The sequence below is a fragment of the Strix aluco genome, chromosome 8 (assembly GCF_031877795.1).
Source record: "Strix aluco isolate bStrAlu1 chromosome 8, bStrAlu1.hap1, whole genome shotgun sequence".
Lineage (NCBI taxonomy): Eukaryota > Metazoa > Chordata > Aves > Strigiformes > Strigidae > Strix > Strix aluco.
In genome coordinates, this window is record NC_133938.1 from 7,940,906 (window position 1) to 7,957,075 (window position 16,170).

General features: G+C 37.5%; 1 protein-coding gene across 2 annotated transcripts in view; it reads left to right on the forward strand.

Annotated features, from left to right (window-relative positions):
- Positions 1-16,170, forward strand: part of FAF1 (Fas associated factor 1) — a 172,740-nt gene that overhangs the window by 121,232 nt on the left and 35,338 nt on the right. For both annotated transcript variants that reach the window (XM_074832074.1, XM_074832075.1), the window contains exon 13: positions 4,773-4,927. In XM_074832074.1, the coding sequence (XP_074688175.1) occupies positions 4,773-4,927 (155 nt within the window). The remainder of the gene's footprint in view (positions 1-4,772; positions 4,928-16,170) is intronic.

The window sequence follows — 16,170 nt, forward strand, 5'->3', positions numbered from 1 at the left end:
GGATCAAATAGTTGGAAGGTGAAAGTAGAGTAAATCAAGCTTGAAATAAAACACACCTTTACTTGGGAGAGTGGTTAGCTCTTTGAACAGCTTACAGTGGTTTGTATGGATTCTCTGTCACTGACGGATTTCTGAGACTAGGTGTTTTACTGAAAGATAGAATTACTGAAAGATTAAATTAGGAATTAGTTTAGGGATGTCTTATGCCATGTATAATGCAAAAGACCAGATCAGAAGATTATGGGGATCATCTCACTCCCACGTTAGGAACTTGTGGGGTACAGTTTAGTTCAGATCCTCTTCTACAAGGCTGGAGGCGGGTTAGTGCCCCTTGTCTCTCTGTCTTTGGTGTCTGTCTCTTTTCCTTTGACTGGTGCAGGGAAATTTAATAATGCTTATCTTCAACAGGTTTTGTTCTGTTATGTGTAATACACAGACAAGGCTTCCTATGTATCTCCATCTGCCCTATTCCTGCTTTGATCCTTTTTCAAAGTGGAGTAAATTCAAAGGTGTTTTGCCTTGGTGATGGAAAAGGTTTGCATTCTGCTTAGGGAAAAAAGGATTGTGCATGATAGATAGCTGTGTCCAAGAAGGCTGATCATATGATTGCAAGATCACCTTAGACATGTGGATCACATTGTGCACTTCAAAGGCTTAAAGATGTGTAAATGTGTCCCATTGTTCATTTGAATTAGCTCTCACTACAAAAAACCTAGAGGAAAAATTAAGATCTCGATTCATTAGCCTACCAGCTTGAAAGAACATTCATGCTTCTACTAGATGTTAGATCATGAATATTTTTGTCTCAGTCATTACTTGAATTTGTAAACCTGAGATTCAAAAATAACTATTCAGGTCTGTGGTTTGCTGACCCTTCTGACTGTATTGCTATTCTCATTCAAGTTCATATTCTTCTGAGGCATCGAAGTTATTCACATTATGACTGGCTGAGAGAACTGGCTGAGAAGCTTGGATATCCCTTTACCCAATGATTATCAATTTAGTCTCTCAACCTCATGAAGATCTGTGTTTGTTTCTGCCTCAGTGACAGCTTCTTCATTTCTTCTAATTCTGTACAAGTGCATTAACTTTTCTGAAGTTCAAAATGCAGAAATGTCCAAGTGGATGGCATAGCTGTTTTGGTATGTAGGACAGGTCTTCAATGTGTTTGTCTCGTGGGGGAGTGTACGTGCACGTTAGATCTCTTGGTCAGGTGCATCAGTTCATGTGGCAGGAGGCTGCTATACTTTGGATGATGTGGCAGAGAGGTTTCACGATGGAAGGCTACAGCTGGGAGGACTGTGCCTCTCGGGGGGCTGCCCTGCTGCACTGCAGTGTCCATCTACAGCCCGCGTTTCCTTCCAGGGCGCCGTGTGCCAGGCGTGTTCCATCAGCAGATCAGGTCAGGCAGGAGAGGGTTGCAGCGCTTCACTGCAAATCCATAGTGGTGTGTGTGAGGCAAGGGAGCAGAGGCACAGCTAACTGAGTCTCAAGCAGTTTCAATGCAACAGAGGTTGCAGAAAAAAATGCTCAAGGTCTGGATTTTTTAAGGTAGTTAGCCAAGATGCTGAAAACAGTTAGCACCTCTTTCTCATAGCCTGTTTTCCTCTGAAATAAAATGAAACCTGGAGCTTAGAGTTCAAGCTTTTAAGACCATAAGTGTTATTGACATTGGTGAGACTTGCACTCCTTAGTATGTTTGTAAATCCAGGTACCTTCTGAAAATTCCAGTGTATGACTGCCTGGTCTTCAACATCCACATACCCTGAAAAATACATCTTTTGATGGCTTAAGTTCCTGAAGTCCTAAGCCCTTTGGAAGTCCATCAGCTATTCAGTACTTAGAATCTTTTCAGTATCCCATACCTTCATAACGACTAGTAAAACTTCTTTGTCATTGGATTTTTTTCTTGGTTAAAATTTTATGCTCTGTATATAACCCAAGTGATCATATTTTTGAGAAATCCGACACAGAACAAACTCGCGCTCCATTAGTAGGCTTCTTTTATGGAAGTCAAGACTGTTCAGCAGTTTAGTAAGTCTATTTTATTAGTGCTGACTAAAAAATTCCCTGTATTAGTCATCACAGAATCCTAGAATTTACTGTTTTTTCAAAGGCTTGAAATAAAACCAACAAAAACCTGCTTAGAAATATATATACTACCATGGGCTAGTAAAATAAAAACAAAACAACAAAAAACACACAGCAGCAGCAACAACAACAAACTCCAACAAACTGTGAGCCTTTTGCAATAATGCATTTTTCCAGGGAGAAAATATCTCTGACTCCCACTAAGATTTTTCAAAATGATGTTTCAATACTTCAGTTCCTCCTGCTGCCTCTTCATTTGACCTAGCAGTATGCTTATGCCTGACCTTAACATTTTGGATGAATTATCAGACACAAGTACAGTCTTTTATATGTGACGGATTTTAGTCTTTGCATGGTGAGACTTCTTTCTGCAACAAAAATTACATTCACTTGTAAAGTAGCTTAGTGTAAACATCTATTGTGTATGTGCCTGTTCTGTTTACTAAAATTTGTCCCTAAATCTTTAAGCCTAAAACTGTACATATTTTGAAACATTCTGTTGTATGGAAACTCATATTTAACAGTTTCATGGGGTTGTTTCTTTGGAAGTAAAAGTGTTTCTCAAGAGCCTTTTTTTTCTATCTGCTCCCAGTGAAAAGAGGAGAGCAAAGCCATCCGCTTACCACAAAGCAGTGCCACCACAAAGGAAAGATTAAGGGTTTAGAGAGAGGTCAATGTGGGTTTTTCTCTAACTAAACACTTTCCTAAAGTTTCCTTGTGGAAAAAATAATGAAGTCATCTCAGAGTTTTTAAAGAATTTTTATTTCTTTTTCACCGTCTGCATTCGCTTGTCTTCTCAGCATGGATGTTTAATCTTTCTAGGCTTTGTGAATTGGTCCAAATGAATAAGTGGTGAGCTGTCTCTCTAGGAGCTAGAGGCTTATTCTAAGGCCCTAATCACTGAGTAAACACATCTTTGCCCTCCCTCTCTTACAACTGCTATATAATAGTCGAGATTCTAGCACAGTAACCTGGATATTGCAGGGATCGACGCTTTGAAATGCAGAATGGCTGATCCTCAAAAACAGACAGTGCCTGATCTTCCCCTGCCTCTTTCTTCTTTTTAAATTAAATATCACCACAGAAATGCTGTTTTATTGCTTGATATTGTGCATCAATGCCCTGGATTTTCAAGTTTAGTTTCAGTCAACATTGTTGGCTGCACTTATGTGGATCTCTGCATGTTGGGCTTATTAATGGTCCTTCCTGGCACATGTGTACGTGGTTCTGAAGAACATTTAAATTAAATTAGACAAACATTAATGCACATTACTAATCCCTTTCCCAAAGTCTAATGTTCAAAAGTATTCTTCTTTTTATAAACAGTCATTAAGTTTTATCCAAAGCCAGTATATGAGGTGATAGCTGTACAGGTTTTTTACAAAGACAGCTTGTCTCACAATTGCATCCCATGTCTTGCTATATCAATGCACATCAATACCTAAAGTTCAGTGTTACTTCTGATGAAGAGATTTGAAATGACTTTAAATAAAAGTCTGAAAATAGCATTTACCATATTGTCTCAAGAGTTATGTTTAAGTAGGATTTTAAAATAAAGTAAATGATATATATGTGTATTGGGGAAAGGAAAGTTGTAATTTTCTGAATGGTATTTATAATTCATTGAATACCAGATAGAGGATCGTGGTCCTTAACGAGCTCATAGTTTCCTTGTATTTTTCTCAGTCTGCTTTCTGTATTTATGTACACATAGACTCACTTTCCAAAAGGTGGTCTGAGATTGTCATGGGGACACAACACAGCTCTATGCTGCTGTCAGTGAAGCTCAAATATTACTTGATAGGGTTTCAGAAGAACACGGCATTGGATATTTTGTTTCAAGAGGCCACAAACACCATCCTCAACATCTATCCTTCACTAACATGGTAACTATGATGAGATATATCAGCACTCACAAACTCAATGTGGGTTTTGATCCATGTCTCCCATACCCCTTCCGTGGTGTCTCACACGTTCGCAGTGCTGGGGCAGCTACTTTACTCCTCAGCTCTACTGAAGATGTAGCCAGCTGGGCTGACATGTGGCCTTTTTGACCAGCTACACATCAACTTACGAAGTAGGTGAGAGTCTGATGTGTTGTGGGCCTCCCCACATCATACGGCTGGATGGAGAGCTGCCAAAACATCCAGCATGTAGCGTCACAAGCTTTGGGACTGTAGGCAGCTGTATTGTTACTTACTCATTTTCCTCTTTATTTGGCTACAGATGGGGTAATAACAATATGCTGTCATTTTTTCTGGTTGTTCATAATTGTTTTATATCATAGGTATTGTTGTATCAAGAGGTGTGTTCCTTGCTTGGGGAATTGTTCCAAATGTTATTTTTATTGGGCAGCAAGCCAAAAAAGTTCACTCATTTCTTAAGCTAAGTCTGTTAATAAGGTTTTTGGTTTTCATTCAAATGTTGTTATTTTCATGTTCTAAGCATGTGTAATCATGTATAAAATATTAGGAAACATTGAGAAGGCTTACAGATTTGGAGGGATAGACCATTTGACTTGAAATCTACTGGGTTTTTTTCCCCTGTGTGTGCATGTTGAGATACTCAGCACTCTCAATAAACACCATAGGGTGTACTAACACAGAAATCTGCACCAGTAATTTTAAATTACTAAATAGCCTGAGCAAGTTTTCACAGATTTTTTTCTCATGTCTTTTCAGAGAAAGCTTCTTGCTATCTACCTCCACCATGATGAAAGTGTACTAACCAACGTCTTCTGCTCACAAATGCTTTGTGCTGAATCTATTGTTTCCTATCTGAGTCAGAATTTCATAACCTGGGCATGGGACATGACAAAAGAAGCAAACAGAGCAAGGTAAGACTCTTTGGACTGTGAGTGGGGCAGCTTTTCTGTCAAGGAAGACCCTTATCTCTGTGTATCAAATCTTTTCTTGCTTGATCTTTATTTCAGCTAACAACTTCATGTTCGTTCTTAGCTGATCAATGAAGCTGTGCTGGCTGACATTCACTGAGAATTGGACCGTCCTTGTTTTCATTACAAAGTGACTTCTTATTCCTGTGCAGGAAAAAGTAGATGAAGAAATTACTTCCTCTCTTTTTTTCTGAGTTTATTTTGCAAACATAGTTCTAGGAACGTGTCTTCACAGTTTTGCATTGCAGTGCCATAATTAATTGTATGTACGTACATGTAACTGTATTAGAACTGTCTGGGATAATAACTACTTTTAATGAAAATCTTACCAAAAAATAACATTCATGTGATTAATATTAAAAACAGATTGTGCAAAAAATTAAAAGCTTGCAATTCATATGAACCTTTTTGAACTACATTTTTCTTACAGAATGTTTCTTTGGTAATGTTCAGATATTTTGATAAGTTTTAATATTAAAAGCTATCCTATGTCTTAGAGGGGCTATCATCTTGCTGATGAGTAAAGAAATTAAAGAACTGTAGATTCCACTTCCTTCTACATCTTCTGTGTGTCACCAACAAATTTTCTTACCTTTGTATCAAGACCCCTCTCTTCTTTAGTTATTTATCAGTTGATCATAATCTATTGAAAATAATGTTTCTATGTTTATACTTATTTTATTTAGAAATCAGACTTGTTTGGTTTTCTAACATGGGCCTTATTTCATCACCTTTATTTACACGGAAGATGACGTCTTGCCAGGATAATGGCTTGTGTATATTACTCTGAGTGTTATTCTAACATTTAACAAAAGATGCAACAGTCATTTGGGCTGGATAAGGTTGCCACTTTTTCACACAATTAGATTGATTATTGAACAATTAAAAGTACATGTTTATGTTTCTTTCTTTTGTGACTTGCTAGAAGAGAGCATTCAAGTGTTTCTTTTCTTAAATATGTAAATTATAGTTAATATTTCTTTACTGAAAGTGGACATGGAGAACAGCAATCTCTTTCTCTAATACACTTTTTAAATAACACTTGTGTTTCACAGGAATTCCTCACTTGACCTCCTGCATTTTGTCATTGGACGAATCAGCAGCTATGTTTCTAGTTTAAGCTATTCTAGAGAAGAGTCAAAGATTATGGAAAAAAGCAGTTGCAAAACCAGATAAAAAGTTTTTTAAAAAAGAAAAGAGAGCGAGAGCAAAAAGAAACATCTAGGTTCTTTTATGGGACCAAATACATAGACTGGAAAGTTGCTTAAGTCTTTTGGTATTGCCATTCATGGGCAGTAAGGAACCTCCTCCTTTTCTTTTATCCCACAAGTTGGTGTAGAAGGAAACACTATTTCTAAACCATCTGTAGTGGCTAAGTTCAGTTGACTACCTGCTGTTCTATTGTTTGCTTTTCTATTTAATTCTCTAGTTTCTTTTATTTTACAATGACAAAAAATTGCAGTGTAGTTTCTTTTGAAAAACTGTGTTTGAGGGGTTTTTTATGACTGACGATCAACAGCCATGTAATTGCTTTGTTGTGTTTTACTAAAGAAATCTATTAAGTAGCACAACTTTGATACACTAGTAATAAGAGTTTGCAGGTTACAGAGACACCTGTGGTGACCAAAGCGACAGAAGCTGCTTATTAGAAAGAGCCTGTACAGCTGTGTCCTATTAACTCCTTATGACACTTCTTAAAACACAAAATAAAGGGCTTGTTTAAGGCTTTATAGCTATTCTCAATGAACCTAGTCACCGATTGTGCAGTACGATAGGGTTTTTAAGCCTTCATTTTTTGCTTTCTATTAACAACAACAAAGAAACTGTCATATTAACAGTGAGGTCAAAAAATAGTGAGGGGTAAACAAGGCACGCTGGCTTGAATTAGAATAATTTCTCGGTTGTGTTTAGTGTCACATCCTGCTCCTTAGACTGTGATTTCTTCAGAGGGGGCATGATGCTTCCTTCTCCCTTTGGAAAGTGCCAGTGCACTGTGGGCATTCCCATAAATAAATACCCAGTACCTCTGTTTAATTACTACCCTTCGTTATGTGACACAATGACAGTGGTCTTGGAGCCTGTTCTGTTCCGTATCCCTGTGAATACTGTAGCACGTAGCTTTTTATTTGAATGGTGAGAAGACAACGGCAAGAACAAAAGGAACTGCTTTTTGCGTGCTGATGTAGCCCAAGAGCAACTTATTTGTGCCGTCACAATTGCATTAGTGGAAAAGTCGGGGTGAGAAGGCAGAGGAATCAGTCCCACTTTATTTACAGCAATCAATAGGGACACCTCAATGTCAGTAGTAGAAGACAGGTTTTTAGTACTGTAGCATAGTATGAATAAATTCAAACTGATATAAATACTTTCCTTGTACAAGCCAAAAAATCTTGAATATTATGATTTTTTTCTTGCTCTTTACTGTCCTCTTTCTGGCATCTATGGATGTCATTCTGTTCCAAAAGCAGTCTTAGTAGTAGTTTCCATTTTTCTCATTAATGAACCATCCTGAACACCGTAGAACAAAACCAGCTCCAAAATCTTGTCATTTTTCCTGATTTTTAATATATTCTCATCTGACACTGATGTAGGGATGGGATGCGCTTTGAATCCTTCATTACTGTACACTAGCACTGTTCAGCTGGAATCTCGCAGTCTTGTTCTTCAACACCCATTGCAACAGAGTGAAGAGTTCTGTAGGTAGGACTAGAAGTAGAATGCTGTGTGCAAGTGCCAGGTTAACTGTCAGCAGTAGTGCAAGAACATAAGCATTATGACTTTGGGAGTCAGACTTTTAAAAATTTTGAACTACAGCCACCCGGGACTGTTACTTTGTCAAACTGAAGGAGAACTCTAGTTAATACAGTTAAGAGGATGGATTGTTTTGGCTTCCACTGCTTTTAATTGCCTCTGATATAAGGTTAGCAGGAAAGGGAGCAATTACTTTGGGTAAGTGCTGCAAATTATGAATCTTTTCATTACTAGAATAAAAAAATCGTAATAAAAGGCACAAAATAATAGAATAAAATAATTAGCTTCCATTTAGGAAAATAATGTGGTGTTTCTGTAATACTGTTAAGGAATCTATGTGAAAGCTTTATCACCTATAGTTTAGACTTTAGTGAGCAGCTGTTTGGAATATTCTTGTAATTTGTTGTGCATGGTTAAAGGAGGGCAAAAGCCACAAAGATACAGGTATATCTTTTAATTTTTTGTTATATTCCACTCAATTTAGGGTGAATCATGAGCTTAAAAATCACCATTTCCTTTCCATTGCTTGCTATGGAGATCTACCATGCCACTTCAAACAGCAGAAATAAGTTCATGGGAGGTGTCAGGGCAGTAGCAGTGGTATTTGACAGCAGTGGTGTTGACAATTCTGGCCCTACCTTCTGGTCCAAGCACGTGGCTGCAGCAGCTCACTAGCTGCATCTGGCCATCGCATGGGCTAAACAATTCCTCAGGTTTCCAGAGAGGTTATGGGATAGATAAGCAGAAGAACCAGACATGAGCAGCTATAGTTCTGGCACGTTCTGACTTCAAAGAGTTGAATAAATACCATTATTCTAATATAACTATGTGCATGTTTATGGGAGGTGTATATATATGTATGCAAGCACATGCCTAATTGTTTTTGTTAATTCATTAATATACACTAATGTAATACATTTATATCCAGGACTGATATATAGTGAATATCTATACATACATATATACCTACACATGTACACATACCCATATGTTTGTACACACAGCATTTACAAACATAGATTATGCATAATATTAACAGATTTCCAATGTACTAGTGTTTGCCATGCAAAGCAATGCCAAAACCATGAAACAGTGACTCGAATGTCTGTAGCAGCTTTTTGGCTTTTGATATCATTGCCCTTGGGCGCTGTATTTCAAGGTGTTCCCAACTTTTCTCAGCTCTGATGACAGGTACTTGTTAGTTTTAATGTTCAAATGATAGTTTTTCACTTTGCTTAAGCTTAGGAAAGAGTTAATGGACTAAAGCGCTTCTCAGCAGCAGGTTGTCTTCACCTGCAATTTCCGTCATCAAGTAATTAGCCATATTCACAGTTGCTGACCCTTAATACTAACCTACTGAATGATGCATGCCTGGATGAAGACCAGTTGACCATATTACTCCAGCTCCCCAATCCTATTTGATCCTTCAGCAAATATATTGCAGGTGTGGGGTCTGTGAGAGCTGGACTTGGTGAGTTAATTTCTCACTGCCTCTTCAGGAGTGACCGTAGATTTTGTGCATGTTGCTTGCAAAACTGTTGGATGTGTTCTTTAGGCACTAAATCCTTAACAGGTTTCACAGAACAGTGTGAAAACCTTTTCTATTGTATTTTGCAATATTTTATTTAATTTACTTTAATAGCAATACAGTGCCACTCAATAAAAACAGGTCAAAAGTCTAATTAATGTTTTAAAAATAAAGGTTCTCAAGCACTAGGCGAGTTCGTCATTTTATGTATGGTTTGTTTTGAGGAGGAAGAGGAAAGAAGGTGAGGAGGGAACCCTTCTGTTTCATGATTACATCCCACCCGCTCATTTTCTCCTTTTCTCCTTTGCTTTTGATTTTAGTGGCGGTCTTAACAGAATGTCAAGATCAATTTGCAGCATGGTTTAACTCAAGGTTTGCATTCTGCCAGCAGCGATTGTCCTAACGAACAATGCTGTGTGTTCTTGTAACTTCAGAAGCTTTTAGAAGGCTCATGGCAAGGGCAGCATCTAATGACTTTATTAGTGTAGGGTTTCAAAATGGGCTCAGTAATTGTTCACATCTCTTTGTCATCTAGTCATAATTACTGCATAGTATTGTTTGGGGTTGCACTTGTGAATAGTTTCCTAATAGCACTGAAACAAAGAAAAAAGGAAGAGGATAAAAGGTGATTGTCTCTTTAGATGGAGAACAAAACAGCCTGTATATAGATGATGGTTAAACTGTTTATTATACACCCACCAGAAAAGGTAAACTCTCCCTGCTTAAATATTGATGTGCTTCAAGGTAATTTCATGTTAGTAGTCTAAAAATGTCCAAATTTGGAAAACTGAAAACCAGCAGAGAATGCATTTTAATCTGATCGTGATTAGTAAAATATGGATGTCTCCATAATATTAAACTATAAATAGAAAACAGTCTCTCTGTTGATGTGATTAAGATTTTCATTTTATATGCCTATAGCAATGCTTTAAGGTCATCTGAAAAAAAAAAAAATTAAAACCACAGGAATTAACTGATAAATTTGTAAGCATATATTTTAAGTCCCCACTATAAAACAAAATCCTAAAGCAAGTTCTATCCCCCTTGTACTCAAACTACAGCCTAGTTTATTAAGCTTGTTGAGCAGAAAAGGTGAATGAATAAAACTGTAGTGTCCTGTGCAAAAAAGGTGAAGGCAGAAGAACAGGCAGTCAAGACAGTCTCGTTGGCCTGTTTTGAGGAAGGAGAAAGAAGTCATTCACAGGTCCATCTGACACTACAGGAGTCCACAACTGCACCAGTGAAGTCTAATGCCGGGTGGAATTGAAGCTGTAGAGAAATTTAGCTGTATCCATGCATCTAAATCAACAGTCAGAAGAAATCATTGTGCTGGCAGAGTCAGAATTGTTTGTACCGAAACACAGCTGAAAGGCTGAATGGATCTCCTTGGTACTGCAGGGTGCCGGATTGGGACAAAGGATCCTTGCAGATGTGCAGATGCCCATCCTCTTCCTTTAGGTTAGGATGACTCTGCTTTGACCTCTCGCCTCTTCTTTTTGTTACTGTTCTGACTGTCTGTGAGTCTTGGGGAGCTGCAGATAACAGCGTTCAGTCCGTGCCTGGCCCAGAGGTTCAACTGCACCTGCCTCATTCCTGACTGATGGTTGTCCGATCTAATCTTTGGTGTGAGGGAGGTTTCTCAGCGTTTCTCCATAACTAGTTCCAGTACTTGACTTTCACTCCCTTTACGCAGTTCACGCTAATATTTAACTGAAGTTTCTCTTGCAGCCATCAATGGCAATTATATCTTGGTTCACTCAGTAGGCAGTTCTTTGGACTTAAATGGCGCTATTACGCTTTCCTGCAATTTTCTTAAACTGAGCAACTGTGATTCCTTCGGCCTTTCCTTGTAGCTTGTCCTTTCATAGACATTTGTTATTGCAACCTTCATATGGTCCTTCTGTAATTGGTCCACATCTTTACTGGTGCACTGTGCCTAAAACTGCCTTCTCAGTGCTAAATACAGAAAGAGGATCATTTCATGTTGTACAAACCACACTTCTGTTTACTCACCCCAGTATGATGCTTGTCTTCTTCACATCATTACTTTTCTTCTTCCCTTACTGCTTGATTCTCGTTCTGTATTTGTGCAATTGTGCCTCCTACTTGGAGACTTTTATTGACCTTGTTGAATTGCATTTTACTTGTCAGGACATTTCTCCGATTTGTGAAGATTAATCTGAATTCTTTTAATGACTTTCAGTGTGCTTGTAGCTTCTCCCACTTTACTAACCTCTATAAAGTAACTCAGCATACTCTCTGTTCTTATGCAGGTTATTATTAAATCTACCTGTAGCAAGCCTTGGATATTCCTTAGCAAATCATATATTACATGGCTTTCTAATATGGTCAGCAATAATCAAAACTATCCCTGATATGCAAGTGCATCTTGTGTTTTCTTTTTCTAGTACAGCATTTTAACAAAGGGTCCAGGTATATTTTATTTATACTTTTACCAATGATTTTGTCTGGTGTCCAATGGTACTGAAAGGATGGATTAATGAGTTTCTAGGGGGGTGTATTTTAGACTAAATGGGGTTATAATGTATTTACCTAATCTGTCTGAACCTTGCAGGATGAAATTAGATCTTCCATGTTTTATGAAGGGATAGATAACCCGCTCATCTAGCCTTTACTCTCGCATAAAGAAAAAGTGGGTAAAACCATGCTTTTTACACCTGAATCCCTGGATATTTAACGTGTGGGTACTAAAGAGGATATCCACATCATTTGATTCAGGCTGCTTTATACAGCTTTAAAACATGCTTCGTATTTGTTGCTCATTCCCACTTGTGTTTGAGTCAACAGTTATGACCCTACCAATGAGGGTAAGATTCTGTATTATGGAGGCTGTGGATAGCAAGCTTATTTTTATATACCTTTTCGTGGCCTCAGGTTTTACTTTTTTAAAAAATGTAAATGCCTAATACAAAAATGTTATTTTTACATTAACATTTTAATGTTAATTTTATGTTGACTTTGCACAGTATATAACTATTAAAAATAATCAGACATATTGCATATTTAATATTCATCATTGTTTTCTTCATGCTCAAGAAAGAAGTTACATTTTTTTCACACCAATTTCTGAAGTTTTAAAGTTTCTTAAAGTAAGGTTGGCCTTGGGAAGTATCTGGCCATAAATAAATCACACTTTTTTTGGCCCAAAATCCATCCTGATTGTGGACTGAACACCAGTTCAGACTGAAAGGAAATAGATATTTTAGAAGAGATTATCAGATTTTGTCCTGCTGCTGCTTTTTGAGCAGGACTTCAGCCTGAGATGATATAGCATAAACCATCTCCAGTGTAGCCTTTCTGTTAAAAAGTCCTTTGCAAGAAGCACAGAGAGCACCACGTGCCAAAGTGCCTCATTTTAGAAAGAACTTTTCCAAAGTTTTCCCACCAGTGTGTAATAATTAAAAGTAACTACAGGAATATTTATATGAGTAAGATTGTAACAAATAACCAGATCTCTGTTATGTTGGTATAGAAAATAAGGAAAAATTGATCTAAAACCCTATGCAATTTTTTATATTTATTTTAATACATTTTATCCATACATTTGAGAGCAGAGTTCTTTCTGTATGGAAGAGGATTTGCATGAATCATCCATTCTTTGCTGAGGTCTTCCTTTAATTCCTCTTCAGTTCTTCAAATCTCTGTAAATTCTTCCTCCACTAGGTACAAGTAGGAATCACTTTGAACTAGTTCACGTTGGAAAATACAACATGACAGTTTGGGAGCCAGCGAACGCCTCTGCCTTGTGCCCCCTTTAGGGACTGGGCACCAGAGATGCTCTTAGCTTACTAAATTATTAAATTGAATTATTAAAGGAATACTTAAATTTTTCTAAAGTATTTAACATGATAGCTTGTTTGTTTGTTCGTATTCATGGTGTGGTAAGGAGGGATGAATAACAAAATATGAAACAACGTAATACATGAGCAGGAGATACAATGACTGGTATTATCTCATTGTTTCTTTATAAAATGATTAAATGCCTTCCGTCAGGAATAGCTGCCATCTCCCACCTAGGGGTTGGCTTTCTCCTTTGGGTTCCCCCCGCAAAAGGCAATACATATTTTGTGGTGTAAATAGGTATCATATAGAGCAAAAGCTTTCCAGAGATCAAAAAAAATTGAGCTCCGAGATCAACACTTTTGAGATCAGCACTTTGGCCAGAGATGGCCAGTTTTTTTTGTTAAATATTAAAAGCTGCATGTTCTCACAAAAACATATCATTGCTAAACCTCAGCATTTACAAAGTTCTACATAGCATATCTGAGATCAGGAGCTATGGCAGACCACAGACTTCAGTTGTAGTAAGTATTCCTTTCAGTTTTGAGACTCAATAATATTTTAAACTTTTTTCAGTAGATTTTTAAAGCTGTTATTTTTTTCATAATTGCCTTCTAGGAGCTTTTTTAAAGTAATATTAAATAAATTGCATTTTATGATAAAATTGAAAAAAAGTTATACCAGGAGTGAATTTTAATATAAAGTGTCATGTATTAGGTGGTAGATAATGATAACGTTCTTCTCTGGGAAACTAATGGGGTTCAAACATGATAACTCTTTGCACAAGTTCTCAGAGTGCACGTGGAGAGATAACTGTTGTGCAGTGATCAGCAACCCCCCAAATTAACATCTTCATTTCACCAGAATAATTTTTCCTGTGTGCAGCTTTTAACTAAGGAGTGAACTGTGTCTAAATTTTTTTAATGTAGATTGAGTAGGTATTAATTCCTAGACACAGATAAGTTTGTAATTTTTTAAGGGTTTGTTTCTGTATTTGTCAAGCCATGGTCAGTGTCCGTGTTTATTCTGCAGCTTTAATAACTGCTGGTTTCATTGCTAGCAAGTTATGAAAGTAGTAAAGAAATGATGCTGTCTGCCAAAACTATTACTTTTCTTGATGAACTTTATTCTTGTAACTTTCAAGATTTTTTTAAAATTGATTTTTCCTTCATAAAATGCTCTTTTTGCCTTTCTCATATTTCTCCCTCCTTGAATATTTTTATAATTTAAAAATAAAAGGACTAGTAGGGTGCCACTTGCCCTCCTTTTCTGGCAGCACTCCTCTATTTCCACTTTTGGTTGGAGATCACAGTAATCCAGCATGTTGTGGAAAACAGTTCTCCCCAGAGGGACATCTGCCTCTTTGATGCACTCCGCAGGCAGTTCTCTTGGCAGCTCTGGAGATGCCACTGAAAGATCTGGCATGCTTCTTTTTAAATGAAAGTAAGAAAATCTCTTGTTAGTGATGTACAGAGTAAGATGCTGGTTATTGCACCAAATTGTTTTGGTCCTACTCACATAATTCTGACAGTAAATATTAGTACAGAGATATTTTTTTTGCTGGATATAAATGTAGAAGAAAGTAAAAAGGTCTGTAAATACAGAATCAGTAAAGGCAGAAAAGGAAAAAAATGCAAAATTAGTTGTTTCAAAATCTTATTAAAAGGCACGAAAAAAACTGAATGGGGATCTTGAATGAAAATTCAATTCCTACCCATCTAGTGAAATGAAAAGAAGAGATGTGTTATGAGTAATTGCTGAGCTCTTACCACTGACCTGGCAAAGAGCACGTGTGTGAGTGAGTATTGCTGGTGAACAGGAGTTACACAATGCAGGTGTTGGAGACTGCTGCTGCTATCTCTGTATTCAGTGTTGCATCGTTTGACTACCTTCACATTTTTGTTGGCTTTACTACATTTTAGTTCAACAGACAAGTGGGGTCTTACTTGGTTCCAAAGGGCAGGATCTATTTTGATGGATCATGTTAGTGAGAAGAGTTTCTCATGTGTATTTGCTCTGCTCTGAAGATACACATTGATAACCACTGGCTGGTCATTCATCCCCCACGAACATCCTCATCACAGCTGCCTGTGCTGTAATCTGGACATTCATTATTGAAAGTTGAAGATGAAGAGTTGTTTCTCATTCCTCCCCCAAGAAAGACAAAGGCTGCGTGATGATAGTGGTGGCAAATCTGTGGCATTTGGGTCAGAATCGGCATGAGCTGCTCTTAACTGGTACATGAGCGAGCTGGCTGCTGTCCCTGTGAGCTGAGCCAATCGCGACAGCAGCAGAGGAAGGGAGATGATTGAAAAGAGCACCAGTGGCTGTAAGAAGTGGCCCCAAGAAAAAAAAAAAAAAGCATCATGATGGGAGATGTTGGCATCTTTTCTGCTGTCACTCAACCAGGAAAGTACGTGTACCCTTACAACAGCCTGGCACAACGTGCCATCCTCTGAAGCCAGGGAGTTGAAACCTGTTCCCAGCCTTGATTATAGAGGACCCTGAGGTATCATAATCTGTTAGGTTCTGTATAGTCAGCCAGAAGTTCCACATGTAAAAATTCATCTCCTGGAAAAAAAAAATTTGGGAAATCTTTTAACAGACAGAAATACAGACTTCATTCAGAATTCTCTGCATACAAAACCCATACCTATAAAAGCATATTTTGTGTCTGAGTTATGGGTTGACTAAATACAGAATTGATTAAAAAAACCCAACCAAACAAAAACCAACACCTTTGACTAGTGCAACTATTACAATAGTCTCTTTAGTTTTCTTTCTTCTAACATTATTCTCTACAGCACTTTTTCACCTCAGTTACATATTTTGTTTTCCCATGAAACTTGAGCACTTTTCTTCTGTGGTGTGTTGAAGACCATTGAACAGTTTTAATACACAAGTTTCAGGAATTCAGTTCACTTGTCCACTGTCTTTATTACTTCCAGGAGTGAAACCTTGAACTCACATAAGTCATTTTGCCGTGGAAGATCACCACTGATTTCTTTGAGGCCAAGATTTCACTTATGTGTTCCCACCTTGAAAATCAAACATCAAAAAACATTATTTAGATTAAAGAGTTTATATGTCCAGACTTTACAGACAC